Source organism: Zalophus californianus, chromosome 1, assembly GCF_009762305.2.
Source record: "Zalophus californianus isolate mZalCal1 chromosome 1, mZalCal1.pri.v2, whole genome shotgun sequence".
Lineage (NCBI taxonomy): Eukaryota > Metazoa > Chordata > Mammalia > Carnivora > Otariidae > Zalophus > Zalophus californianus.
In genome coordinates, this window is record NC_045595.1 from 209,761,362 (window position 1) to 209,788,963 (window position 27,602).

The window sequence follows — 27,602 nt, forward strand, 5'->3', positions numbered from 1 at the left end:
CAGCTTTGTAAATTGTTTAGATTTACTTCAGTGTTTTGAAATATAAACAAGACATTTCACATACGATTACAAAACGTTTCTTTTTACAGTCACTTGCTACTATAGTTACGGTAGTTCTCCGTTTATGGAGAGGCTTATTTTAAAATAAATTTATCTAGGAATAAAAGTGAGTCAATTTAAAGAAAGCACTCATTACGTAATTGTAACAGGTGGCTCGCAGCTACAATAAACCTAGAGCCGGTGGCAGCCCAACCACCAAAGCTTGGAAAACTGCAGCCAGGAGGGTGGTGGGGAGTGTGCGGAAAGGCTACGGAAACCGGAAAGGCCAAGGAGTAAGCTGGCAAGCGTCAACCAAGACCAAATGGAAAAGACCGCCCTGCCTCCAGGCCCAGTGTGGTACAGTGCGCAGGCGCGGCGGTGCGCCTCCGCGGCCTCTGGGCCTCACTGCGCAGGCGCCCGCGCGGCGTGGTCGCCGGCGTGATCCCCATGGAGTTACTTTAGCAGAACCGGCACCTCCGGGAGCATCCAGGATGAGCGGCGTGGAGGCCGACCGCTGGGCGTGGCTGCTGGTGCTTAGCTTCGTGTTTGGGTGCAATGTCCTCAGGATCCTCCTCCCTTCCTTCTCCTCCTTCGTAAGTGGCTGCCTTGCCTTCCAGGGGCCGGGGGGTCGCCGCCTCGGTCCCCGGCGAGCCTGGCGTAGACACGGGGGTCTCAGACCGGCCGCGTGAGAGCGGGGTTCCGCCAGCAGAAGGGTCTTGGTTGGGCCGTTCTGCTTTAAGATTTTTTTTTTTTTTTTTAGTTGCTCGCGCCTGAAAATTGCAAAGCTTTACCCCCAAATCCGGATTTCTGGAGTCTCAGGGAGAAAAAAGAATGACCTGGCAACACTTGGCTACGTTTTCACGTGGCAGCAGCCCGGAGACGAGAAGTTCTCAGTGCCCCTCTGCCGGCCAGCCACACTTATTTCCGTTAGCTCCTGGTCGGTGGAGGAATCAAGCAGCCCTCGCTGCTAGGGTCCAGAGCCTGGCGCAGCGCGGAGTACAGGGTTTCCCGGAGGCCCTGGCCTTCCCTGCACGTAGTGCCGGAGTGCCAGCCGTGCCAGGTCCCAGATGGAAGGATCTCAGCCGCCCTCATTTTTGCGGTCGGAGGCAGTGTAGACAGAATCTCGGCACCGTGTCATGCTTCCTGTATTCAAGAGAGCAAAGGGCACCGGGGAGCAGCTCTCTGCCGTGCGTTTTGCGTAGGCATGAGTACATTACCTCGTGTCTAGTTGTCACGGCTGCTGTAAGATGCGAATGTCATCTCATGCCCCTTTATCTCCCAGAGGAGGAGTCTGACTCAGAGGGTCAGGTAGTTGCATTGTGTGTGACTGCTAGGGTGGAGACTGATCCTTGGTTTGTGATTCTCCTAGTTTTGTCCCTCTGCCTGTTGGAGCATGGATATAGGTTTGGTGGCAGATTGGAGGTGTGTGTGGGAAACAGGGAGCTGTACCTGGGGAAGGGCGCCCCCTTTATGCCCACAGCCGGAGTCTGACAGACTGAAAGACCTCCAAGACTGGGTGCACGCCATTGTAGCATTAGTGGGGGAAACGCAGTGCTCCCTGCTCTTATCTCCTGATGTAAATTTGTGGTGTGTGGGGGGGAGGGGGTGTTATTTAAGACTAGGCGGAATTTCTACTTTCTTTCTTCTACCAGCATTCATTGAGTGCCTGTTGCATGTACAATTCTATTCTAGGACTGTACTACCTGCATTGCCCAACTAAGGCATAGGAAATTCTCTTAATCCCTCACTCTCCCCTTGATACTGCTTAGTCTTTAAGATGATGTCCCAAATACTTAGCATTGCATAAAAGACCCTCGAAGAGGTGGCCTCTTTTTTTTTCTTTAAAAAAAATTAAAATATACATAAAATTTACCATTTTAACCATTTTTGGGTGTATAGTTCAGTTGCATTAAATAATTCACATTGTTGTGCAACCATCACCACCCTCCATCTCCAGAACTTTTCCATCTTTCTAAACTGAAACTGTCCATTAAACAGTAAGTCCCTCTCCCTCTTTCACCTCAGTCCTGGCAACCACAGTTCTCCTTTCTGTCTCTATGAATTTGACTACTCTATCTCATGTAGGTGAAATCATGCAATATGTTTCCTTTTATGCCTGGCTTCTTTTCATTCGGCATAATGCCTTCAGGGTCTGTCCCTGTTGTAGCATGTGTTGGGATTTCCTTCCCTTTTTTTTTTTTTTTAATATTTTATTTATTTATTTGAGAGAGAGAGAGAGAGAGAGCACATGAGAGGGGGGAGGGTCAGAGGGAGAAGCCGACTCCCCGCTGAGCAGGGAGCCCGATGAGGGACTCGATCCCGGGACTCCAGGATCATGACCTGAGCCGAAGGCAGCTGCCCAACCAACTGAGCCACCCAGGCGCCTGGGATTTCCTTCCTTTTTAAGGCTTAATAATATTTCATTATCTGTGTATACCACATTTTGTTTATCCTTTCATCTTTTGATGGGAATTTAGGTTGTTTTCACCTTTTGGCTATTGTGAATAATGCTCCTGGAACACTGGTGTGCAAATACCTGTTCGAGTCTCTGCTTTCAGTACTTTTGGGTAAACATCCAGAAGTGGGATTACTGGATAATATGGTAATTCTATTTTCAACTTTTTGAGAAATTGCCCAGCTGGTTTCCGTAGCAGCTGCACCATTTTGCATCCTCACCAGCAACATACAAGGTTCTAATTTTTCCACAATTTCCAGCACTTGCTATTTTGTTTTGTTTTGTTTTTATAATAGTCATACTCAGTGGATGTGAGATGGCATCTTATTGTGGTTTTGATTTGCATTTTCCTAATGATTAGTGATGTTGAATATCATTTTATGTGCTTATTGGCCATCTGTATATCTTCTTTGGAGAAATGTCTGTTCAAGTCCTTTGCCCCCTTTTTAATGGCGCATCAGGAGCCTGTCTGTAAGGGAAGGGCATCCTCTGTGGACTCAGAGTGGAGAGTGAGTGGGTGTTTGGTTTGTTGTTGTTGGGTGAGGAGTTGTTTACTTAACAGTAAATATTTGTAAATATTTTCTCCTGTGATTTGCCTGCCCATCTTTCTTGAATATCACCTTGATTCTTCTTATGTACCCCATCCCATTTCACCTCTTGTTGGAGCTATATGAAACTAAATTGCTTAAAGAGGCTGTGTTAGTTTTGTATTCCTCTATGAGTTGCTCATAATTTCCTTTCGTGGAGGGGGAAAGAGGAGTGTGTGTTTGGGGTATGGCAGTGGATATGAGTAGGACCTGTCATCCTCAGGCTCCTTAACCAAGCTTCCACCAAACTGGTGCTCAGCAGCTAGGACACACTCACCAAGGGTTATTGCTGCAGTCTAGATGGACGTGAGGCTTGTGTCCCTCGATGTTCCTCATTTAGGTGAAAAAGCACTGGGTTCACAATCTGTGCTGCTTCCCACAGGTTGTATAACCTCTGTAACCTCAAACCAATTAGCTTTCTTGAACCTGTTTCCGCTTGGTTGTAACGCTATTTGTCAGGGTCGTCACATATACTTACCTTAGCAGAGTACAGCCCCTACTGTTGGTGTTTAGAACAGGGAAAAGTAATGAAGAGATCTGTGCCGCCCGGTCACTGGGTTTGTGGTGACGGTCAGTGTAAAGCCATAAGGAACGCTCTGGTCCTCGGTAGGGTAAGATGCTGTTCTTTCATGACCATTAGAGGCTGCCTGTTGCAGGCCCTTTTGGAGGACCTAAGTGGGAAAGACTCCCGAGGAGAAACAAAGCTTGATTGGGAATGGGCCATGTCCTACGTCAAATATAGCCTTCCTGCCGGTGTTTCAGAAGCATTTTCCACGCAGCCAGAAGGAAAGGGGGGGGGGGGCCCGCACCATCCCGTTAGTCAGGTAGGCTGGTTGAGGCGCTTGGATAAGTCTCCTAAGTATCACAAGTGCTCTGCCTAGCAAAGCCGTGCAGGGTCCTGGGCGGGGACCTCAGCTGAATACTTGGGTAGAGGTGGGGGCCTGGAAGAGGACACCCAGTCCCTGGTGTTGACTTGGTTGGAATTTTCCTGAGAATTCTTAATTCTCTTCAAGCTGGTCACAGGGCATATGGATGAGAGGGCCTAGGTCATTTAATAGGTAAACTAGGACTTTCTTCAGCCAAAGGCAGAGGAAGAGGGAGACAGAAACGCTCCTGGGAGCACCCATGCGCGCGGGTGTAGGGAGGCGCACTGCGCAGGCGCCTCGCGCAGGCGCCCCAGGCCTAGCAGTGGCAGAGGACAGAGCGAGCGTCCAGGCGAACAGTGTGCACTGCGCATGCGCCCCGGGGACTCCGGTGGGAGGCGGGGAATAAGGAGGCGCACTACGCAGGCGCCCCAGGATTGACGTGGCTGAGAGTGGGTGTAACAGCCCCTCCCTTCCGGGGCACCCCGCTTTGCAGACCCTGGGCCTGGGCCCGGCGCAGGCTGCCCTCTAGGATTTGGCTTGTGGGGTGACTGCCATTTTCATATTTGATGACTTTGAAATTGCCTTCATTTTCTGCTCTAAAAAGTGGCCGCCTCCCTTTCCTTCCGGGGGCCCAGGCCTCTGAGGCCAGGGACAGACACTGCAGGACCTGCCTGCTGCTGTAGGGGCCTTCCTGACACCCTCCCCCTTTCCAGGGAGCACAGTTGCCTCGTGAGTTCCTGTGTGGACCACCAGGCGTGAGGATGGCCAGCGAGTATTAGTTGTGGGGGTACTTGAGCGGGCGGTGGGGGTTGAGTGCACATGAGCAGTTGGGGCCTCGTGGGTGGGGTCGTCAGGTGCGCGGGACCAGTGCTGTGCGGACGGCTCCAGACTGGGGGCCCTCATGTGGGTCTGCAGCTTCGCAGGAGCCTTGGTACCTTCCCGGGATGAGCAGTGCGTCGCCAGTATTAGGGACACATCTAAGTGGGCAACGCCCGCCTGTCATTCCCCTGGTGCCCCCTGTGTTTCAGGAGGGACGAACCTTTGGGCTTAAATGTCATTACACATTGATTTTCGGATGGGTCTAGTCCAGATGCCAGCCACTGAGTGGTGAAGTGGGGTTTGACTTTTCCCTGGTGTGACTCCAAGTTCAAAACGTAACATTTTGTCTGTTGGGAAAGGGGTGTGGAGCTTGGACAGGATCTGAGGGTGTCTGGTGGGCCTCCGAGCTCATGCAGGCGGCAGCCAGCGTCGGGGGGACAGGGGTGACGAGGCGGTTTGGTTCTACCCTTGTTTTCTCCCCGGCTTCTTCCACTGCCTGTCCTCTTAATAAGAATTTTGAAAAACTTGTTTTCTGCTTGAGAATTCTTCGTGTACCCATCTCCAGGTCTTTGAAAAGCTGTACCCCATGTAGCTTATCTGTTTCTGTCAAGTGGGAGGTTTAACGTCCTGGAAGGTGCTTTGGAATACATAAGGAGGTCAGAGGTTTATTTCTGTTTGAAAAATTAATATTCAGAACACTTAAATTCAAATCTCATTCGATTTTAAAATTTAATTCGTAGTTCTAGTACATTTTAACTGTCACTAATAAGGAGGTCTTGGATTAATATTGGTACCTGTTTGCAAGTTGAAACACTTCCAGATATTTTTGTGTACTTGCAGACGTCATTTATTCATTTTCCCTCCCAACTACAGTTGTCTAATTTAACCGTAAGATTCTAAACTTCTCCACAAGCTCATTTTCCCACCCTCACTCACCTTCTAGTCCTGAGTAAACATCTTTGGTCTTTTCAGTTTTTAATTTTTTGTGTGTATTCTCTATACTGTTAAGTAATGTGCTTGTGCTTCTGTTTCTTCTTTTGAAGATCTAATAAAAGTCAGGTTTATTGATGTGTAATTTGCATTCAGTGACATTCACTGTTTCTAGGTAGATGGGCAGTTTGATGAGTTTTGGGCTACTTATTCATAGGGTAACCACCATCACAATCAAGATAAGGAATTTATTTTTATTTTTTAAAGATTTTATTTATTTTTCAACAGAGAGAGAGACACAGCGAGAGAGGGAACACAAGCAGGGGGAGTGGGAGAGGGAGAAGCAAGCTTCTGGCAGAGCAGGGAGCCCGATGCGGGGCTCGATCCCAGGACCCTGGGGTCATGACCCGAGCTGAAGGCAGACGCTTAACGACTGAGGCACCCAGGCGCCCAAGATAAGGAATTTATCTATCACCTCAAAAAATCTATTTCCCCACCCTGTGCCTGTTTCTTGATTTATAAAGCTAAGCAACATCTATAGACTCCTGCTCTGAAAGAGGATTCCGTGATTTTCTAAAGAAAATTTGGCCCATTCCTATTTTCGTCTCTAGGGTGGATTGGGTTGGAGTATATATGTCCTTTAGTTCAAGCATTGGGTAGTGGTCAGGCTAGGGCAGAGGGGACGAAGACAGAGCTGGGTTTGAAGACCCCTACTCTTGGCGTGAAGCCTGCAGGAAGATGCGCAGGGGCAAACACACTGTGCTTTGTGCAGGTGCCCTCGGGAGACCTCTGTCCCCACGAAAAGGGCTTCATTGTGCAGGCGCTAGAGAATGCCACCTCAGAGGGTGTCCCAGGACCTCGCACTTGCGCAGACGCCCCGGGAGACCCGTGATGGGGCGCGGCTCCCCGGCTCTATCTGAAGAGTTGCCCTATTGTGCGGAGGGGACCCCAGGCTGGAGGGACAAACTCAATTATTGTGCATTTGCTATGTGCCACTACACTTACATACATTATCCCCTTTCATCTTTTTTCATTAATCTGTTTTTAAAATTTTGAAACAAACGTGCAGAAAAGGTACGCATACAATACAAAGAACTGATTTTGTTTCCTGAACCATTTGAAAATAAGTTGTCAACCTGAACCCCTGCATTCCCCGACACATTGCTGTCTAAACAGGTGCCTTGTCCAAAACATGGCCATCAGTAACCTTCCTACTGACCTGCTCCTGCTTTCACTTGTCCCACTCAGGGTCCTTTGTAGCAAAAGGATCCCAGTCAGTAGTGTGCATTGCACCTACTTGCCACGTCTCTTCAATCTGGAAGGATTCTCGGTACTTCCTTGATTTGTATGGCTGACCTTTCTGAACATGGCAAGGGCAGTGAGTTTGCAGAATGCTTAGAACATCCCTGTCCGGTGTCGCAGAAGAGGTGTTATGTTCTCATTGCATCTCATCTGACGCCGTGGCACGTTCACTCTTCACTTGGGGCGGGTCCGAAGTGGGGGGGCGGTGCCGCCCCTCCACCCTCCATCCTCACCGCACCCTTGCTGTTGGGCGATCCTGAGGCATCCTGGCCGGCTGCCGGGCGCCACCTAGTGGCCACTTCCATCTGGTCCCTGGGCTCCAGCCTGCCAGTGTCCCCGCAGTTGTATGTGAGGGTGGGGTGCATCTGGGCACGGCCCAGGTGGAGTCTGGCTGTCAAAGGCGCCTCTTCACAAAGTTTATGTCTGTATTTCTCTACCTGCCCCAAACCGTGAGTTCGCACCCATGCCTCCAATTCTAATTCAACACTGCAGGATTCATTCTGGTTCTTCCATGTTTCTAACCCCCTGTTCTGATAGTGAGAAAACTGGCTCCCATTATTTTCAGTGTGTTTACTGGATTGATCAGTGCTTTGTGATTAATCTCGCCTCCCCACTGCTGCCTGCCTCCCCCCCCATGCCTGCCGGCCCCCCTTGGGCTCCATCGCTGGGGTTGGCTGGGTGCTTTCCTCTTATACTGTAGGCCTCTTACTCTGCGTCCGGTGCCAGGCTCTCCTTTCTGGAGATGCTCATATCACCATGCTTGGCTCTGTCCTCCCGTGACAGGGTGCCCCTCTGTGGGAACGCCCTCCTGATGGTGCTAGGGATTAAGTCCTCCTGCTGGGCCACCCCCTCCTCACTAGCACCGCCCCTCTTCCTCTGCCTCCCGAATCTAGGACTAAATTCTTCAGGAAGGGAAGAGGGTGTGTGGTCCTGTTAACCTGAATGACGCCTGGGATTGCATTTCACTTTATAATCACAGTTTTACAGTTATAGTGAAAGATACAGACATTTGTGCTGGGGCGATCCATAGGCATGTCTGCAAAGGGAAAAGTATAATTAGAACGGTGAGTCACATCAGCGGGAGCTTTTGTCTTTGTGGTGGTCATAGAGGGCAGCGGGACTTGGCCGTGCGGGTAACGGGCAGCGTGCCCGGCTGGAAGCAGCAGCAGCAGGATTGGGGGGGAGTTGCCCCCCCCCCCGTGGGAGGGCACTGACCCCAGCTCTCCCCTCCCCCAGATGTCTAGGCTGCTGCAGAAGGATGCTGAGCAGGAGGCGCAGATGAGAGCAGAGATCCAGGACATGAAGCAGGAGCTCTCCACTGTCAACATGATGGATGAATTCGCCAGATACGCCAGGCTGGAGAGAAAGATCAACAAGATGACGGATAAGCTTAAAACTCACGGTACTGGTTTCAGCTGTAGTGTGGAAAGCTTCATGGGGGCGGACGAATAGAGAAGTCTTTTTTTTTTTTTTTTTTTTTTTTTTTTTTTTTTAAAGATTTTATTTATTTATTTGAGAGAGAGAGAATGAGAGATAGAGAGCACGAGAAGGAAGAGGGTCAGAGGGAGAAGCAGACTCCCTGCTGAGCAGGGAGCCCGATGCGGGACTCGATCCTCAGACTCCAGGATCATGACCTGAGCCGAAGGCAGTCGCTCAACCAACTGAGCCACCCAGGCGCCCGAGAAGTCTTTTTATAAAGATTGGTAGAACATATGCTTTGATTCTTAGATGTTCTAAATGTTGAAAGGAACTTTTAAGTTTGTCCAGAAGAAACTCAGTAGTCATGACTACTTTCTCGTTATTTGCGGGTGAACCTTTGCTTCCTGAACACAGAGACAGCATCCTCTTAGCTTTTCTTCTTGTTTCTGTAGGTAGACGTTTTCAAATTAAATGCTTCTCTTTCTTTCTTTATTTTTTTTTTTAAGATTTTATTTGTTTATTTGTCAGAGAGCGAGCGAGCACAAGCAGGGGGAGCTGCAGAGGGAGAAGCAGGCTCCCTGCTGAGCAGGGATCCCGATGTGGGACTCGATCCCAGGCCCCTGAGATCATGACCTGAGCTGAAGGCAGAGGCTTAACCATCTGAGCCCCCCAGGCGCCCCTCAACACTTTTCAAGATAAGCCTAGAGAAAGTGTCACAGTGGATGCCCAAGGACTTTTGTGAACACTCTCAAACGCGCCCAGAGTGTCCTTATCCGAGAATAGACCGACAGGGTCAGGATCAGGTCTTGTTCATCGCGGTGGTCGCCACCGTCCCAAATAGTCTCCTGTGATGAAGACGTTTCCACCCATGTGCTGGGAACTGGCACAGTGAGACAGCCTTCTCCAGGCTAGGAAGACATATGGAGGCCCCCCCAGGCCCAGGACAAGCTAGGCTCCCACGTGTGGGTTAGCGTACTGTGTAGACAGGGAGACCTGGGAAGCAAACGGAGTCCTGTTGGTAAGTACACTATAAAAAGAATCTCTGGTGTAGACGGATAGTTTTAAGGGTGTTCAAAATTAAAGCTTCAAATCTTACAGTCCGTGTGTGATTCTATTTTAATGAATGGCATCCTGTGTGGCTTTTAAGAAATTCTGTTTTGTATTTTCTAAATATACTGAGCAAATGTTACACAACACGATTAGAAGATATTTTATAAGCGGAGAATAACATTTCTGTGTATTTGAATATTTTCCTTTTTCTTCGGGACTGATACAATGATTTCATCCTGTTTTTCCTTTCAGTGAAAGCTCGGACAGCTCAGTTGGCCAAGATAAAATGGGTTATAAGTGTTGCCTTCTATGTATTGCAAGTAAGTGTACTATTGTGTCACCTGGAGTCTTTAAAGTTGATAATGGACTGCCCTCCGGGGCTCTGCGGCCCCCAGAATCCAGGTCTGAGAATTCAGGCTTTTCCACTTTCTGCGACTGCGCTCTCCGGCTGGTACAGGACCAAATGCTGTGCGTTTATTTTATTATATTTTATTTTTTAAAGATTTTATTTATTTATTCGTGAGAGAGAGAGAGGCAGAGGGAGAAGCAGACTCCCTGCTGATCAGGGAGCCCGATGCGGGACTCGATCCCAGGACCCTGGGATCATGACCTGAGCCGAAGGCAGACGCTTAACCATCTGAGCCACCCAGGCGCCCTGAATGCTGTGCGTTTATAAGTTAGACTGAAAGAAAGCCTCTCTCTCTCTCTCTGGTTTTAAATTGAAGTACAGTTAACGTACAGTGTCCTCTTAGTTTCAGGTGTGCGACATAATGAATCAGCAATTCTCTACATTGCTCAGTGCTCGCCATGATAAGTGTAATCACCGTCCCTCACTGGGCACCGTGACTACGATATTACTGACTACATTCCCTCTGCTGTACTTTCCATCTCCATGACTTACTTATTTTGGAACTGGAAGTTTGTACCTCTTAATCTCCTTTATCTACTATCCCTCTACTCCTCTTCCCTCTGGCAACCATCAGTTTGTTCTCTGTATTTATAGGTCTGCTTTTTGTTTATTCATTTGGTTTTTTAGATTCCACATATGAGTGAAATGATACGGTATTTGTCTTCCTCTCTCTGACTTATTTCACATAGCACTATACCTTCCAGATCCATCTAGGTTACAAACAGCAGGATCTCATCCCTTTTGGTGGCTGAGTAGTATTCCACTGTGTGTGTGTGTATGTGTGTAAATGTATATAAATCCACCACCTCACCTTTATCCATCCGTCGATGGACACTTGGGCTGCTTCCATATCCTGGCTACTGTAAATAATGCTGCAGTAAACATAGGGGTGCATGTAGCTTTTCAAATGAGTGTTTTTGTTTTCTTTGGGCAAACACTCAGTAGGAGAATGACTGGGTCCTATGGTATTTCTATTTTTAACTTTGTGAGGAACGTTCGTACTGTTTCCACAGGGGCTGCACCAGCTTGCATTCCCACCAGCAGTGCACGAGGGTTCCAAGAAAGTCTCTTGGGTTGTGAAACATGGGGGTGTTTTTAGCACACGAATGCTGGGGTAGCTTCTCTGGGGCTCTTTCATATTGCCTTTATTCCAGTGCCGTCTGGGGAGCCTGCGGGGAAGTGAGAGAAGCTTATTTAGACGTTGTATTTTCTAAGGTGTCGGTTTGGGTCATTGCTTGTTGCGTGGCATGCAGACGTGGAAAGTGCTGCTCACTGTCCAGGTGGGGACCCCCCTGCTCCTTAGAGTCCAGCACTGTGGTTCCCAGCTGTCCTCTGTGGGGTACGAGAGCTCCCACGGAGCTGTTCCTGCTGCTGCTTTCCTCGTGGGCACGCTGTGTCCACGCTAGTGGCTGCCACCAGTGGCTCTGGGTTTCCACGCTACGTGTGGTTCTCACTGCACTAAATGCCTCGAGCCGGCCCGCGAGCCCGGGCCGTCTGGGTGCATTGAAGTACGCTCTCCCTGAGGCCCTGTCCCTCTGACGCGGGTTGGTGTCCCAGGGGCGGGATCGAAGCCAGACTTCCTCTGTTAAGTCTGCTCATGTGAGTGGCTTATCCAAGGCCACCGGGTGGGGGAAGACAGCGGAGGGGAGGCTGCTTCGTTGCCACGATTTAGACTCACAGGGCCCCCTCCACACGCAGATGCCAGCACTGTGGGGGGGGGGGCGGTGGAGAACAGACTAGTGTTTCAGGGATCGTAGAGGCATGAGATTGCTTTTGTCACTAATCAGGTGTACTTACCGTAGGCTGCCCACTTGAGGGAGATGCTCAGTGAGAAAAGAATACCTTTGTTATAGGAGACCTTGGTTAATTTCTCAGCTAATTTAATAGCGTATATCTATTATTCAGATTAAAACAGGAAAATAGCAATTCACTAAGAAGTCTACCCCACTTGGCAGCAAGTGTGTTCTAGGTGTCCTGGGAACTAGTCTCTATTTATTTATTTATTTTGAAAGATTTTATTTATTTATTTGACAGGTACAGCGAGAGAGGGAACACAAGCAGAGGGAGAGGGAGAAGCAGGCTTCCCGCTGAGCAGGGAGCCTGACGTGGGGCTCGATCCAGGACCCTGGGATCATGACCCGAGCCGAAGGCAGACGCTTAATGACTGAGCCACCCAGGCGCCCCGTGAACTAGTCTTTAATTAAACAGACACTCTGTTTCAGGGTGCCAGCAAATTAGTGGCTGTGGGGATGTGTCTGTGTCCTGCAAGGACTGGATTGGTGGGGCTTGAAGTCATCAGTTTGGAGAGTTTCCTTAGTGTGTTTGCCCGTCTCTCCTCCTCCTTGGGTTACTGGGTATGTGGCCGGCAGGTTGTTGCACTCACCAGCACTGTCTTCGCAGGCTGCCCTGATGGTGTCGCTCATCTGGAAGTATTACTCTGTCCCCGTGGCTGTGGTACCGAGCAAGTGGATCACTCCGCTAGACCGCCTGGTAGCATTTCCTACTAGAGTAGCAGGTAAGAGTTTTCTGGAAACCAGAGCAGAAGAATACGGATAGGCTTCTGTAGACGTGTGGGGTACAAGGTGAAGGAACCCAAGCTCATCCATTGACTAGTGAGCAGTACTTTGTGTCTTGGCCTCACACAAGGCTCACAGTGAAGAAACAGGTCTAGAGAAGTTACTTACCTTGTCCACTGTCACTGAAATGTTAGGTAGCAGAGCTGAAGTTCACCCTGGGTCTGCTTACAGAATGTCAGCCCATACCGTGTCTGATACCCTGTTCATTGAAACCCCGATCTCTAGTTCCTAGGTTCTGTGACCTCTCTTCATTTCTTTCGCTTGGCCTCTCTCCAGCATGTACTGCTCTTGGTCATTCTTTTATTTTTGAAAGGTAATAATATCCTTTGGGTGTTAAAAGTAGTACATACTGGGCGCCTGGGTGGCTCAGTCGGTTAAGTGTCTGCCTTCGGCTCAGGTCATGATCTCAGGGTCCTGGGATCAAGTCCCGCATCGGGCTCCTTGCTCCGGGGGGAGTCTGCTTCTCCCTCTCCTCCCTGCTCATGCGCGCTCTCTCTCTCTCTCTCTCTCTCAAATAAATAAATAAAATCTTTTAAAAAAAAAAGTGGTACATATCATTGTAGAATGATTAGAGATATAAGAACAATTTAAAAACATCTCATAAGCTATAGATAATCTCTCTTAACTTTGTGGTATGTTTTTCCACTCTTTTTTTCTATTTATTTTATACAACTAAGATCATCTGGCACATACAGTTTTAGACCACTTTTTACTTTATATTGTAAACCCTTTCCCATGACATTAAACTTTTTAAGAAATTTTGAATAACTGCTCTTCGTTGGGATATATCATGATTTACTAATTCCCCTGATAAAAGATACGTATTTAGGTCCTAATTCCTTACTATCAGGAATAATGCTGCATGCCGCACACATCCCTGTCATTCAGCCTTTGGTTGTGATCTGTTGCTGGCGGTGAGTTACTGAGTGAAGGGGAGTGACTTTCAGAGATCCCAGTTTCACCACGCCCTCCACCCTGCCCCCTCCTCTCCCCACCCAACCTTGTGGGCACCGTGCCCGTGGGCTCTCAGTGCTGCTGAGCAGGACAGCATGAGGACGCCCTTGCGGGCATCTAGCGGGCCATCGGCCACTCCTGCCGCCTGCCTTCCTGTTTCGTCATTACCAGCTGGGCAAGAAAGGCATGGGTAGGCACTGCTGTCTGGGTTCATAATGCTTTTTTGAGAAGGAGAAAGTCTTACCGGGCGGTTTTACGGTCTGTTAATGTCATCCATAGCAGTGCCCATGTCCAGTAGCTGTTGTGTGTGATTCCTGTTCAGTGAGGAGGGCAGCCCTGGGAATCAGTAGGAGGCCTGCTGAATTCGAATCCAGGAAACACACACCTGGGCTTTCTTAGCCGAGCACTGCAGCAGAAGGGTTGACTTCCTGTGAAGTAGGGTAGCAGAGGCAGGGAATGCGGGCGGGGCTGGTGGCATGCTCTTACGGGGAGCTTCTTTATTTCCAGGTGGCGTTGGGATCACCTGCTGGATTTTAGTCTGTAACAAGGTGGTGGCGATCATGCTTCACCCTTTCAGCTGAAAGAAGACAGTTGCAACTAGGACATTTTAGGGAGTGGATTTCCACTGAGTAGGTCACAAATCTGATTTATACTTTTTTTTTTTTTAAGGAAACAAAAGCACACAGGTTAGTTTTTTTGTTGAATATGTTTGTTCTTGGATTTTATGTGAGATATGAGAGTCACGGTTTTGTACACTTGTCACCGAGCTGGAAGGCCAGGCTCCCCCACGTGTGACCTGGCCAGCAAGTCCCAGGTTCGTTACAAGGAGGGGCCTTGGCGGCACGTTACTGGGGGTGTGCGCCATTGGCGTACTTCAGAGGTCACATCGCCAACTGGAAAGTCAAAATTTTCTAACTTAAGTACTTTAAAAAGACTTAGCACTATTTTTGATCCAGATTAGAAAGCGTTTTAATTGTAATACCACTACCAGAGTTTGAAGTCTCCCGTAGTCCTACTAAAAGAGTAACACTAACTGACATTGCTTGTGTGGTTTTATCCTCTGTTTAAAAGGTCATATGCGAGCCTGCGTATAGTATTATCTACTTGTTTGAAGTTGTTAACTTTCCATTACTGTGTTTTGTAAATGTATTCATGAGATCATAATGCATTGTTTCATGCTTGAATTGTGTTTTATATTTAAAGCATTTCAAATGAAGTGTGTTTTATAAGCGTTTAATGTTTATGCTCTGTAGAATGGAACAAAGTTAAAAAACAAACTAGGAATTCTGATTAAATTAAAATGAGTGGATACATTTTTTAAAACACTTTTTTTTTACTGTTGTGTTGCTTTTTTTTGAATTCTAAATGAGAGATAACATTATATTAGTTTCAAGACTACAACATAGTGATTTGATATTTGTATACACTGTGAAATGATCACCACAGTAAGTCTGGTTTCCTCATGTAAAACACACTTTCATAATTAAAATTTTTGCAAGGGCTTTTGTGACTGTTCTTCCTTACAGCCCGCTTACTTGCTGTGACCAGTTTGTAACTGTGACAAGTGACGAAGGACTTTAACTGTTAACTTTGGTTGGCCACAGCCCCGTAAAGCTAAGTTCTGTCACTGGTTTTCAAGAGGTCACATTTGTATTCTTGAGTTCCCCTAGCGATCTAATAAGCAGCTCGTTGTTAATTCCACGACTTGTACTAGAGAAAGAGTGCTGTGGTGCTTCAGTTCATCGTCGTCAGCGGGGTTCCCGGCTCTTCATTCAGATGTCCCCAGCCCAGGTTGACTTTAAGAGAGGATGTGCAGCAGGGATCACGGGAGCACTTAGAGCAAAAGCATCAGAGGGCAGGCCTGGGCCACCAAGGCTGCGGAGGGCTGCCCTGAGGAGGCAAAGGCAGTGGCATGGGGAAGCTGCGGGGTCCAGGCGCCCGCTGCCTGCATCAAGGGCCCGGTGTGCGGTGAACGCTCGGTGGCCACACACGGCCTGCCTGGGGACATCCTTGGGTCACTACTCTGTATCCAGTCCCCCTGACAAGAGCCTTCTCGATCTCCTAAAGACCCGTTCTTTCAGTTCACACTCAAGATTTTGACAGAGCTCACAGCGGCCAGAGGAGAAGACGCGTGGTTAACAGCTGGGGATCTTGCCACATGCAGCAGCAGTTGGCAAGGCCGACGCAAGGGACATGTAAGTGTCCTTCAGGTTTTACATCACTGTAGGTTTTCAAAAATGGTATTTGTTCTTAAATAGATGATAAACATGGTACTGGATTCAAAAGCTACAGAAAGGGATACAGTGGGAGGTAGATCTGACCCTTGACCATCGTGTCACCCCATCTTCTATTACCGGTTTCTTATGATTCTTCCAGCGATATCCCATATGTAAATGAAAAATTGTGTGCATTTCTAAAATAAAAATTTTTTTTAAAAGTTTTTTTTTTAAAGGTTTTGTTTATTTATTTGACAGAGACACAGAGAGAGAGGGAACACAGGCAGGGGGAGTCGGAGAGGGAGAAGCAGTCTCCCCGCTGAGCAGGGAGCCCGATGCAGGGCTCGATCCCGGGACCCTGGGATCATGACCTGAGCCGAAGGCAGACGCTTAACAACGGAGCCACCCAGGCGCCCAAAATTTTTTTAATTATAGAAGTAACACATAAAAAAAATAGTAACTGTTTGCTGGTTTTTTTTTTTTTTTTTAATTCCTACTTGGAAACAAGGAAGCAAAGTCTCCCGTATCCACAGAACTGGGATTGCTGGTGTTAACGTGTGTGCTTTAACTTTTCTATTTAGGTATGGACAGCGATAGGTTTTGGGTTTCTATGAAAAAATACTGGATATAGTTTATGGCTTTACATGAAGATAGACACCTGTTTGATTTAATATATCTAAAGTTCTCCTTATGCCAGTTTTGTTTGCTTTACGTGTATGGTAAATCAAGCGGGGAGATCTTTATACACAAACCCGCACAGACATTGTTGTATGGGGTTAATGCGCTTCTGTTGCCGCCACAAGGAGGCGTAACGCTAGTCAGCTAGTTCCCTCTCCCTTGAGCCGGCCACGCTCTCTGGTGTCCCATGGTTTCTCTTACACAGACACAGCTCTCAGTGGGGGCTGTGTGTGTGTGTGTGTGTGTGTGCTGAGCCTCCCCTGCAATCTGTGTGTGTGTGTGTGTGTGTGTGTGTGTGTGTGTGTGCTGAGTCTCCCCTGCAATCTGTGTGTGTGCTGAGCCTCCCCTGCATATCTGTGTGTGTATGCTGAGCCTCCCCTGCAATCTGTGTGTGTGTGTGTGTGTTTGCTGAGCCTCCCCTGCAATCTGTGTGTGTGTTTGCTGAGCCTCCCCTGCAATCTGTGTGTGTGTGCTGAGCCTTCTCTGCAATCTGTGTGTGTGTGTGTGCTGAGCCTCCCCTGCAATCTGTGTGTGTGCTGAGCCTTCTCTGCAATCTGTGTGTGTGTGTGTGCTGAGCCTCCCCTGCAATCTGTGTGTGTGTGCTGAGCCTTCTCTGCAATCTGTGTGTGTGTGTGTGCTGAGCCTCCCCTGCAATCTGTGTGTGTGTGCTGAGCCTTCTCTGCAGTCTGTGTGTGTGTGTGTGCTGAGTCTCCCCTGCATATCTGTGTGTGTGTGCTGAGCCTCCCCTGTAATCTGTGTGTGTGTGTGTGTGTGTGTGTGTGCTGAGCCTCCCCTGCAATCTGTGTGTGTGTGTGCTGAGCCTCCCCTGCAATCTGTGTGTGTGTGCTGAGCCTCCCCTGCAATCTGTGTGTGTGCTGAGCCTCCCCTGCAATCTGTGTGTGTGTGCTGAGCCCCCCTTGCAATGTGTGTGTGTGCTGAGCCTCCCCTGCAATCTGTGTGTGTGTGCTGAGCCTCCCCTGCAATCTGTGTGTGTGCTGAGCCTCCCCTGCAATCTGTGTGTGTGTGCTGAGCCCCCCTTGCAATGTGTGAAGCCCTCTCTTAATCATCTTAGATGATAGTGATTTCTTTTTTCTTCCTCTCCTCGTTGAACACCTTACATAGTATCAACGTGACTGATTTGTCAACCAGTTTTGTATTGATGTGGGCTGTCTGCTGTTGTGTGGTTTTGTTCCTAATGTTTTAGATGCTTTTGTGTGCGTGTGTGATAAAGGATTTTTAGTGATGCTACAAGTGCCTTTTGGGCCAGAGACTGTCCCTTAGGCTTTTTTATTCCCTTCCCAGCATGTCTTAAGTCAGTACCCAGGAATATTTAACTTAAAAAAGAAAATCACATAATGGCTTTCCACTAGGGCCACGTAAGTCTTTTCCAGGGAGTATCTTCTCTTCATAGTTGAGGCGTTACTGATGAACAGTTACTAGAATTTTCTAGGATGCTCTTCTCTTATAAGTCCTTCACAACAGAGTCCTTTGGTGGTGTTGGCAGATTCAAAGCTGTGTTGTGTTGCTGGTTTGCACACTAGTGTGGATGCCATCCTCTTTTGGGGCTCTCTTCTTGTTTGTGTGGGTTAGCTTTTCTGCTTGCGTATTTGGCGTGTAAAGAGTATGCATCTCTCTTTTTATTTTTTTAAATTTTACTTTATTCTGTTATGTTAGTCACCATACAATACATCATTCGTTTTTGATGTGCTGATCCACGATCCATTGTTTTCGTATAACACCCAGTGCTCCATGCAGTACGTGCCCTCCTTAATACCCATCACCGGGCTAACCCATCCCCCTCCCCCCTCCCCTCTAGAACCCTGTTTGTTTCTCAGAGTCCATCGTCTCTCATGGTTCGTCTCCCCCTCCGATTTCCCCACTTCATTTTTCCCTTCCTTCTCCTAATGTCCTCCATGTTATTCCTTATGTTCCACAAATAAGTGAAACCATATGATAATTGACTTTCTCTGCTTGACTTAATTCACTTAGCATCATCTCCTCCAGTCCCATCCATGTTGATGTAAAAGTTGGGTATTCATCCTTTCTGACAGCTAAGTAATATTCCATTGTGTATATGGACCACATCTTCTTTATCCATTCGTCTGTTGAAGGGCATCTCGGCTCTTTCCACAGTTTGGCTATTGTGGACATTGCTGCTATGAACATTGGGGTGCATATGGCCCTTCTTTTCACTACATCTGTGTCTTTGGGGTAAATACCCAGTAGTGCAATTGCTGGGTCATAGGGTAGCTCTATTTTTAATTTTTTGAGGAACCTCCACTCTGTTTTCCAAAGTGGCTGTACCAACTTGCATTCCCACCAACAGTGTAAGAGGGTTCCCCTTTCTCCACAACCTCTCCAACATTTGTTGTTTCTTTCCCTGTCCATTTATGCCATTCTACCTGGTGTAAGGTGGTATCTCAGTGTAGTTTGAATTTCCCTGGTGGCTAATGATGATGAACATTTTTTCATGTGTCTGTTAGCCATTTCTGTGTCTTCAGAGAAGTGTCTTTTCCTGTCTTATGCCCATTTTTTGACTTGATTATTTGTTTTTTGGGTGTTGAGTTTGAGAAGTTCTTTATAGATCTTGGATACCAGCCCTTTATCTGATATGTCATTTGCAAATATCTTCTCCCATTCTGTGGGTTGCCTCTTTGTTTTGTTGACTGTTTCCTGTGCTGTGTAGAAGCTTTTTATCTTGATGAAGTCCCAAAAGTTAATCTTTGCTTTTGTTTCACTAGCTTTTGGAGATGTATCTTGAAGGAAGTTGGAAGTTGCTGTGGCTGATGTCAAAGAGGTTATTGCCTATGTTCTCCTCTAGGATTTTGATGGATTCCTGTCTCACATTGAGGTCTTTCATCCATTTTGAGTTTATCTTTGTGTATGGTGTTAGAGAATGGTTGAGTTTCATTCTTCTGCATGTGGCTGTCCAATTTTCCCAGCACCATTTATTGAAGAGACTGTCTTTTTTTCCATTGTGTATTTTTTCCTGCTTTGTCAAAGATTATTTGGCCATAGAGTTGAGGGTCCATATCTGGGTTCTCTATTCTGTTCCATTGGTCTGTATGTCTGTTTTTGTGCCAGTACCATGCTGTCTTGGTGATCACTGCTTTGTAATATAGCTTGAAATCTGGCACCGTGATGCCCCCAGCTTTGTTTTTCTTTTTCAACATTTCCTTGGCGATTCAGCATCTTTTCTGATTCCATACAAATTTTAGGATTGTTTGTTCCAGCACTTTGAAAAATGTCATTGGAATTTTGATCGGGATGGCATTGAAGGTATAGATTGCTCTGGGTAGCATAGACATTTTAACAGTGTTTATTCTTCCGATCCATGAGCATGGAATGTTTTTCCATCTTCTTGTGTCTTCTTCAATTTCTTTCATGAGTGTTCTGCAGTTCCTAGAGTATAGATCCTTTACCTCTTTGGTTAGGTTAATCCGAGGTATCTTACGGTTTTTGGTGCTATTGTAAATGGAATCGTTTCTCTAATTTCTCTTTCTACAGCTGTGTTGTTAGTGTATAAGAAAGCAACTGATTTCTGTGCATTGATTTTGTATCCTGCCACATTACTGAACTGCTGTATGAGATCTAGTAATTTGGGAGTGGAGTCTTTTGAGTTTTCCACATAAAGTATGTCATCTGCGAAAAGAGAGAGTTTGACTTCTTTGCCAATTTTAATACCTTTTATTTCTTTTTGTTGTCTGATTGCTGTTGCTAGGATATGTTGAACAATAGTGGTGAGAGTGGGCATCCTTGATGTGTTCCTCATCTTAAGGGAAAGACTCTCAGCTTTTCCCCATTGAGGATGATACTTGCTTTGGGTTTTTCATAGATGGATTTTATGAACTTGAGGAATGTTCCCTCTATCTCTATACTCTGAAGAGTTTTAATCAGGAAAGGATGTTGTGTTTTGTCAAATACTTTTTCTGCATCAATTGAGAGGACCGTATGGTTCTTCTCTCTCCTCTTATTAATGTGTTCTATCACATTGATTGGTTTGTGAATGTTGAACCACCCTTGCATCCCGGGGATAAATCCCACTTGGTCGTGGTGCACGATCCTTTTAATGTATTGCTGGATCCTATTAGCTAGGATTTTGTTGAGGATTTTGGAATCCATATTCATCAGGGATATCGGTCTGAAATTCTCCTTTTTGATGGGGTCTTTGCCTGGTCTGGGGATTAAGGTAGTGCTTGCCTCATAGAATGAGTCTGGAAGCTTTCCTTCTGTTTCTATTTTTTGAAACAGCTTCAGGAGAATAAGTATTATTTCTTCTTTGAATGTTTGGTAGAATTCCCCAGGGAATCCATTAGGCCCTGGACTCTTGTTTTTTGGGAGGTTTTTGATCACTGCTTCAATCTCGATACTGGTTATTGTCCTATTCAGGTTGTCAATTTCTTCCTGTTTCAGTCTTGGCAGTTTATAGGTTTCCAGGAAGGCCTCCATTTCATCCAGATTGCTCCGTTTATTGGCATATAGTGGTTGATAATAATTTCTAATAATTGTTTCTATTTCTTTGGTGTTAGTCGTGATCTCTCCCCTTTCATTCATTATTTTATTAATTTGGGTCCTTTCTCTTCTCTTTTGCATAAGTCTGGCCAGTGGTTTATCAATCTTATTAATTCTGTCAAAGAACCAGCTTCTAGTTTCGTTGCTCTGATCTACGGTGTTGCTGGTTTCTAATTCATTGATCTCTGCTCTACTCTTAATTATTTCTCTTCTAATGCACAGCTTAGGCATCATTTGTTGCTTTTTCTCTAGTTCTTTCAGGTGTAGAGTTAGTTGGTGAATTCGGGATTTTTCTATTTTTTTCTTTTTTCAAACCTTTTTTTTTTTTTTAATATTCCATTTATTTATTTGACACAGAGAGAGATAGTGAGAGCAGGAACACAAGCAGGGGGAGTGGGAGAGGGAGAAGCAGGCTTCCCGCCGAGCAGGACCCTGGGATCATGACCTGAGCCGAAGACAGATGCTTAATGACTGAGCCACCGAGGTGCCCCTTTTTCTATTTTTTTGAGTGAGACTTGGATGGCTATGTATTTCCCCCTTAGGACCACCTTTGCAGTATCCCATAGGTTTTGGACCGATGTGTTTTCATTCTCATCTATTTCCATGAATTGTTTAAGTTCTTCTTTGATTTCCTGGTTGACCCAAACATTCTTGAGCAGAGTGGTCTTTAGCTTCCAAGTGTTTGAATTTCTGCCAGATTTTTTTGTGATTGAGTTCCAGTTTTAAAGCATTATGGTCTGAGAATATGCAGGGAATAATCTCAGTCTTTTGGTATCGGTTGAGACCTGATCTGTGACCCGGTATGTGGTCTATTCTGGAGAAAGTTCCATGTGTGCTTGAGAAGAATGAGTATTCTGTTGTTTTAGGGTGGGATGTTCTGTAAATATCTATGCGGTCCATCTGGTCCAGTGTATCATTCAGAGCTCTTGATTTCTTGTTGATTTTCTGCTTAGATGATATGTCCATTGCTGAGAGTGGAGTATTGAGGTCTCCTAGAATTAACGTATTGTTATCAGTATGACTCTATTTTGGTTAACAGTTGACCTATGTAGATGGCTGCTCCCATGTTGGGGGCGTAGATATTTACAATTGTTAGATCTTCTTGTTGGATATAGACCCTTTAAGAATGATAGAGTGTCCTTCTGTGTCTCTAACTACAGACTTTAAAATCTAATTTGTCTGATATAAGAATTGCTACCCCAGCTTTCTTTTGAGGTCCGCTGGCATGGAAGATGGATCTCCATCCCTTCACTTTCAGTCTGGATTTATCTTTAGGTTCAAAATGAGTCTCTTGTAGACAGCATATGGATGGGTCCTGTCTTTCTATCCAGTCTGCAACCCTGTGCCTTTTTATGGGAGCATTTAGGCCATTCACGTTGAGAGTGATTATTGAAGGATATGGATTAATTGTCGTCATGTTGCCTCTGAAGACCTTGTTTTTATAGATTGTCCCTGTAAATTTCTGTTGTATATCATTCTTGGGGTATTTCTCCTTTTATAGAACCCCCCTTCATATTTCTTGCAGGGCTGGCTTAGTGGTCGCATATTCTTTCAGCTGCTGCTGGTCCTGGAAGCTCTGCATCTCTCCATCCATTCTAAATGACAGCCTTGCCGGATAAAGTATTCTTGGCTGCGTGTTCTTCTCGTTTAGTACCCTGAATATGTCTTGCCAGGCCTTTCTGGCTTGCCAGGTCTCTGTGGATAGGTCTGACGTTATTCTGATGTTCCTCCCTCTGTACGTAAGGAATCTCTTCCCCCTAACTGCCCTTAAGATGGTTTCCTTGGTTCTAAGATTTGTGAGTTTTACTATTACATGCCAGGGCGTTGGCCTGTTTTCCTTGATCTTGGGAGGGGTCCTCTCTGCCCCTAGGACATGAATGTTTGTTTCCTTCCCCAGATTAGGGAAGTTCTCAGCTACGATTTGCTCAAATACATCTTCTAGTCCTCTCTTTCTCTCCACCCCCTCTGGGATCCCAATAATTCTGACATTGGAACGCTTCATGGTGTCACTTATTTCTCTGATTCTATTTTCATGGATTCTGAGTTGTTTTTCTCTGGCCTCCTCTTTTCCCTTTTTATCTATTAAATTGTCTTCCAGGTCGCTGATTCGTTCTTCTGCCTCAGTTACCCTAGGTGTTAGATTATCTAGATTGGATTGGATCTCATTGATAGCATTTTTAAGTTCTGCCAATTCAGCTTTCATTTCTGCCCTTAGAGACTCTATGTTGCCATTAATTGATTTCTCCATTCTAGCCATTGTCTTCACAATTGCTAGCCTGAATTCCATCTCTGACATCTTGGTCATATCTGCATCCCTTTGTAAATCTGCAGCGTAAGTCATGATCTCTGAGTCTTTTCTGTTTTGGGGGCTCTTCCTCCTCGTCATTCTGTTGATGGGTGGTTGAGGGAATGTATAGAGTCCAAATTATTGACCACAACCCTAGCAAGATGCACCTGTTTTCTAGGGACCTTAGGGTTGCTGGCCTCTTGTTTTCCCAGCCTGTCTTCTGGGGGCGGGGCCTGCCTTGCCTGTTACTCAGGCAACCCTGTGTGGGCAGAGTTGCCCTGCCCCCTGTGGCGGGGGCTTGGCTCAGTGGGAACCAGTTTTGGGGGCTTTTGTTCTCTGGTGGCTTTCCCTGGCGGCTTTCCGCATCTCTTCCGCAAGTCAGAGAAGAGACTGTTCCTAACCCTCCGCCTCAGAGCAGAGAGACCGCAGTCTGTTCTTCAGTGAGCTCTCCAGGCCACACCGTCTCCGATTCTGTCTGTGCTGCTATAAACTGCAGCGGCCTGGGTTGTGCGCCCCTCCGCAGCGCCCCCAGTCCTGCCTCCAGGTCAGGGCACGTCTCTGCCCTTTGTGCTTCTAAAACCGCCAGCAGTTCCCACTTTGCACACGCCGCCCCACCGCTCTGGTTTCCATCCCGGGGGCTGCCCCGAGGTCCTTCCCTGCCACTATCGGTCTGCGAGTCTGTGTGCAGTCCCTAGCCCGGGAGGCTGTGGCTCACCGGCGGTGCAGGATCCCCATGGCCAGGCTCCCCCCCGCTGCTGTTTATCCTCCGATATCTGCCCGAGGAATCATGGCTCCCCGCTTCGTACCTTGGAACCAACCGCCTGCAATGTTGTTTGTAGAGATTGAGATCTATCTTCTTACATCTCAGGCTGATGTCGTGGGTGTTCAGGGTGGTCTGGTAGATACCCAGCTCAATTCCGGGGACCAGTTGGAATCGGGTCCCCTACTCCTCCGCCATCTTTTCCTCTTCTCCTCCATCCCTTTTTCAGCGCTCAGTATTGACTCCTGCCTGAGAGTTCATTCTTAAGTTGAATGGGTATTGTGTAGCTTTTGCCAGTATTTTTGTTGTTGCTTGTGCTTTTGGTGTCATATCTAAGAATCCGTTGCCAAATCCAAGGTCACAGAGATTTATGTCTATGTTTTCTTCTAAGAGTTTTATAGTTTTAACTTTTACATTTAAGTCTTTTATCCACTTTGAATTAATTTTTGTATAGAGAGTGAGGTAAGGGTTCAACTTTAGTCTTTTGTACATGGCTATCTGGTTTTTTAAGCACCATTTGTTGAGACCGTTTATTCCCTGTTGAGTGGTCTTGGCAACCTTGTCAAGAATCAGTGGACTGTAGACACATGGGTTTATTTCTGGACTCTTAGTTCTATTCCATCCACCTCGTTTTCTGTCCGTACTTAAACCAATACCAAAATGTTTTGATTACAGTTGCTTTGTAGTAAAGTCTTGAAATTGGGAAGTGTGCATCCTCCAATTTTGTGTTTCTTCTTAAAGATTGTTTTGGCTGGGGGCGCCTGGGTGGCTCAGTCAGTTAAGCGGCTGCCTTCTGCTCAGGTCATGATCCTGGGGTCCTGGGATCGAGCCCCACGTCCAGCTCCCTGCTCAGTGGAGAGCCTGCTTCTCCCTCTCTCTCTGCCTGCCACTCTGCCTACTTGTGTTCTCTCTCTGTCTCTCTGTGAAATAAATAAATAAAATCTCTAAAAAAAAAATTGTTTTGGCTGTTCTGTGTCCCCTGCAATTTCATATGAATTTTAGAATTAGCTTCTCAGTTCCTACAAAGAAGTTAGCTGGGATTCTGATAGGGATTGTGTTGAATTTGTCAGCTTGGGGAGTATTGGCCATCTTAACAGTATTAGGTCTTCCAGTCCATGAACATGGGCTGTCCTTCAAGCTATTTTGATCTTTAATTTCTTTCAACAACGCTCTGTGGTTTTCAGATGATATATTCTATTTCTTTTGTTAAATTTATTCATAAGTATTTTATTCTTTTTGATGCTGCTATAAATGAAATTGTTTAAATTTCATTTCGGATTGTTATATAGAAATTGATTTTTATACAATGATCTTGTATTCTGCAAACTCATTTATCAGTTCCAGTAGTTTAGTGTATACCTTAGGATTTCCTATATACAAGGTCATGTCATCTGTGAATATAGTTTTACTTCTTTTCCAATCAATACCTTTTATTTCGTTTTTGCCTACTTGCTCTGGCCAGAACCTCTAGTACAGGGTGGAATAGGAGTGTTGAGTGTGGACAGTATTGTCTTTTTCCTCATCTGGTTTTGTTATCAAGGTTATGCCGGTCTCAGACAAATGAGTTGGAAAATGTTCCTTTTTCCATATTCTGGACCAGGTTTAAGGTCTGAGTTATTCTTTGAATATGTGCTGAATTTGTTGGTAAAATCTTTCTGGGTTTTCTCTTATTTTCATTGAAAGATTATCTACTGATTTCAATTTCTTTAGTGATTATGAGGTTTTTCAGTTTTATATTTTTTTCTTGAATTATATTAGGAAAACTAGTGTAGGATTTATCCATTTCTTCTCAACTTTAAAATATATTAGGATAAAATTTTTGTAAATCCTCCATTTGTGATGAAAAATACAAGTTTGAAGTTGTCTTCTGTATGTGTCCATTAGGTTAGAGTTACCAACTGTCATATTCACATCTTTCTCTTTACTGGTGCTTTTTTATTTGCTGGGCTACCCATTACCAGGAGGTCCAGGCTGTGTTTCTGACCAACCAGCTATCAGTCAGGGATTCACATAATCTCCTCCTCAGGTTTGATTAATTTGCTAGAGCAGCTCACAGAACTCAGGAAAGCCATTTCCTTCCTGTTTGCCAGTTTATTATAAAAGGATATGATAAAGGATACTGATGACCAGCACATGGAGGGGATGCTTAGGGCAAGGTGTGTGGGAAGGGGTGTGGAGCTTCCACGCCGTCTCCAGGCACGCCATTCTCCCTGCACCTCCACGTGTTCAACCCGGAAGCTCTCCCAATCCCGTGCTGCCGGGATTTTATGGAGGTTTCCTTGGGTAGGCATGGTGGGTCATCAACTCCATTTTCAGCCCCTCTCCCTTCTCAAGAGTATGAGGGTGGGGCTGAAAGTTCCAAACTTCTAATCCCAGCGTGGTCTTTCCAGTGACAGGAGCCCACCTGGAGTCGCCTCGTTAGAACAAAAGGCACGCCCATCACCCAGAAATTACCAGGGTTTCCGGAGCCCTGTGTCAGGAAGGGGTCAGAGACCAAATACCAGAACAAAAGGTGCTCCGAGTGCTCTTACCATGCAGGGAATTACCGGGGTTTCAGGAGCTCTGTGCTGGGAGCCTGGGCAGAGGCCAGTACATACTTTCTTTCTTTCTTTTTTTTAAAGATTTTATTTATTTATTTGACAGAGAGAGAGAGAGAGAACACAAGCATGGGGAGTGGCAGGCAGAGGGAGAGGGAGAAGCAGGCTGAGCGGGGAGCCCGATGCAGGGCTCGATCCCAGGACCCTGGGATCATGACCTGAGCCGTAGGCAGCTGCTTGCCTGACTGAGCCACCCAGGCGTCCCCAGTACATACTTGCTATTATCTCATGATTGCCTTTTTTTTCCCCACATCCTTCTCCCCCTTAAATTTTGAAGTTACTCAATTTTTGTTTTAAACATTAGGAAATTTGTCCATGCTTAACGTTCGTGCTTTCCTCTCCTCTGCAGTAGCGTGAGAGTCAACACCAGAATGTCAGTCCTTCCCTCCCCACGCACGAGGTAGTCGTCATCATGCGCATGATGCCTCAGCTGTGTGACCGCACAGGAGATGGTGGTGTAAAGCCATGATGTTAGGACTACACATTCACCACTCTCTTGCTCGCACAGGAGACCTTTTATCTCAAACCAGTCCTTCTGCCTGAAGTCTGTCAGAACGGGAGTTAGGCGGCAGGCTCTACTTGGCGAGTGGGCTGCACTTGGTTCGTTGTATTGGAAGGAGGCCAGGCCCGTTTGCATATCGTCTCCCACTGTTTTCACATTCCAGTGGTGTTGCAAAGGTGTGACTGAGGGTAGGTGGCCTGTGGAGCCTAAGTTATTTACTATCTGGCCCTTTATAGAAAAGGTTTGCTGATCTCCACATTAGTGAGGCTCTGAAAACGTGTCCTGCGTCTTCCTTCTTCTGGACGGTGTTGGAGGGTGTGCGGTTCTAGGTCATGGCTGTCCTGTGGGCTCCCCACTGTTTTCTGCCTTCACTGTCGTGATGGATGAGTGCCATGGTTCCTTTCCCAATGTGTTGCCTTTACTGTCTGGTTGATCTTAAGATTTTCTCTTTGTCTTTGGTGCTTTGCAGTTTCATCATGCCCTAGCCAGGTGTGAGTTTCGTTTCGTTTCTATTTCTGTTTATTTTGCTTGATTTCTGAATCAGTGGATTGGTACCTTCTGTCAGTTCTGGAAATTTTTCACCCTTTATCTCTTTAGGTATTTAACCCTGCTCCATTCTCTGTTCTTTCTTCTTCAGAAGATCA

General features: G+C 46.4%; 1 protein-coding gene across 6 annotated transcripts in view; it reads left to right on the forward strand.

The window, feature by feature from the left end:
- The first annotated feature begins 260 nt into the window (after positions 1-260).
- GET1 (guided entry of tail-anchored proteins factor 1) overlaps positions 261-27,602 on the forward strand; it is a 73,293-nt gene continuing 45,951 nt past the window's right edge. For 2 of the 6 annotated variants that reach the window (XM_027583589.2, XM_027583587.1), the window contains exons 1-4: positions 423-632; positions 8,235-8,400; positions 9,720-9,787; positions 12,277-12,391. In XM_027583589.2, the coding sequence (XP_027439390.1) occupies positions 531-632; positions 8,235-8,400; positions 9,720-9,787; positions 12,277-12,391 (451 nt within the window). In that variant the 5' untranslated portion in view covers positions 423-530. Of the gene's footprint in view, positions 633-8,234; positions 8,401-9,719; positions 9,788-12,276; positions 12,392-12,677; positions 12,795-27,602 lie in introns of those variants that run through there. The other 4 variants (XM_027583590.2, XM_027583591.2, XM_027583588.2 and 1 more) reach the window with 3 other exon arrangements.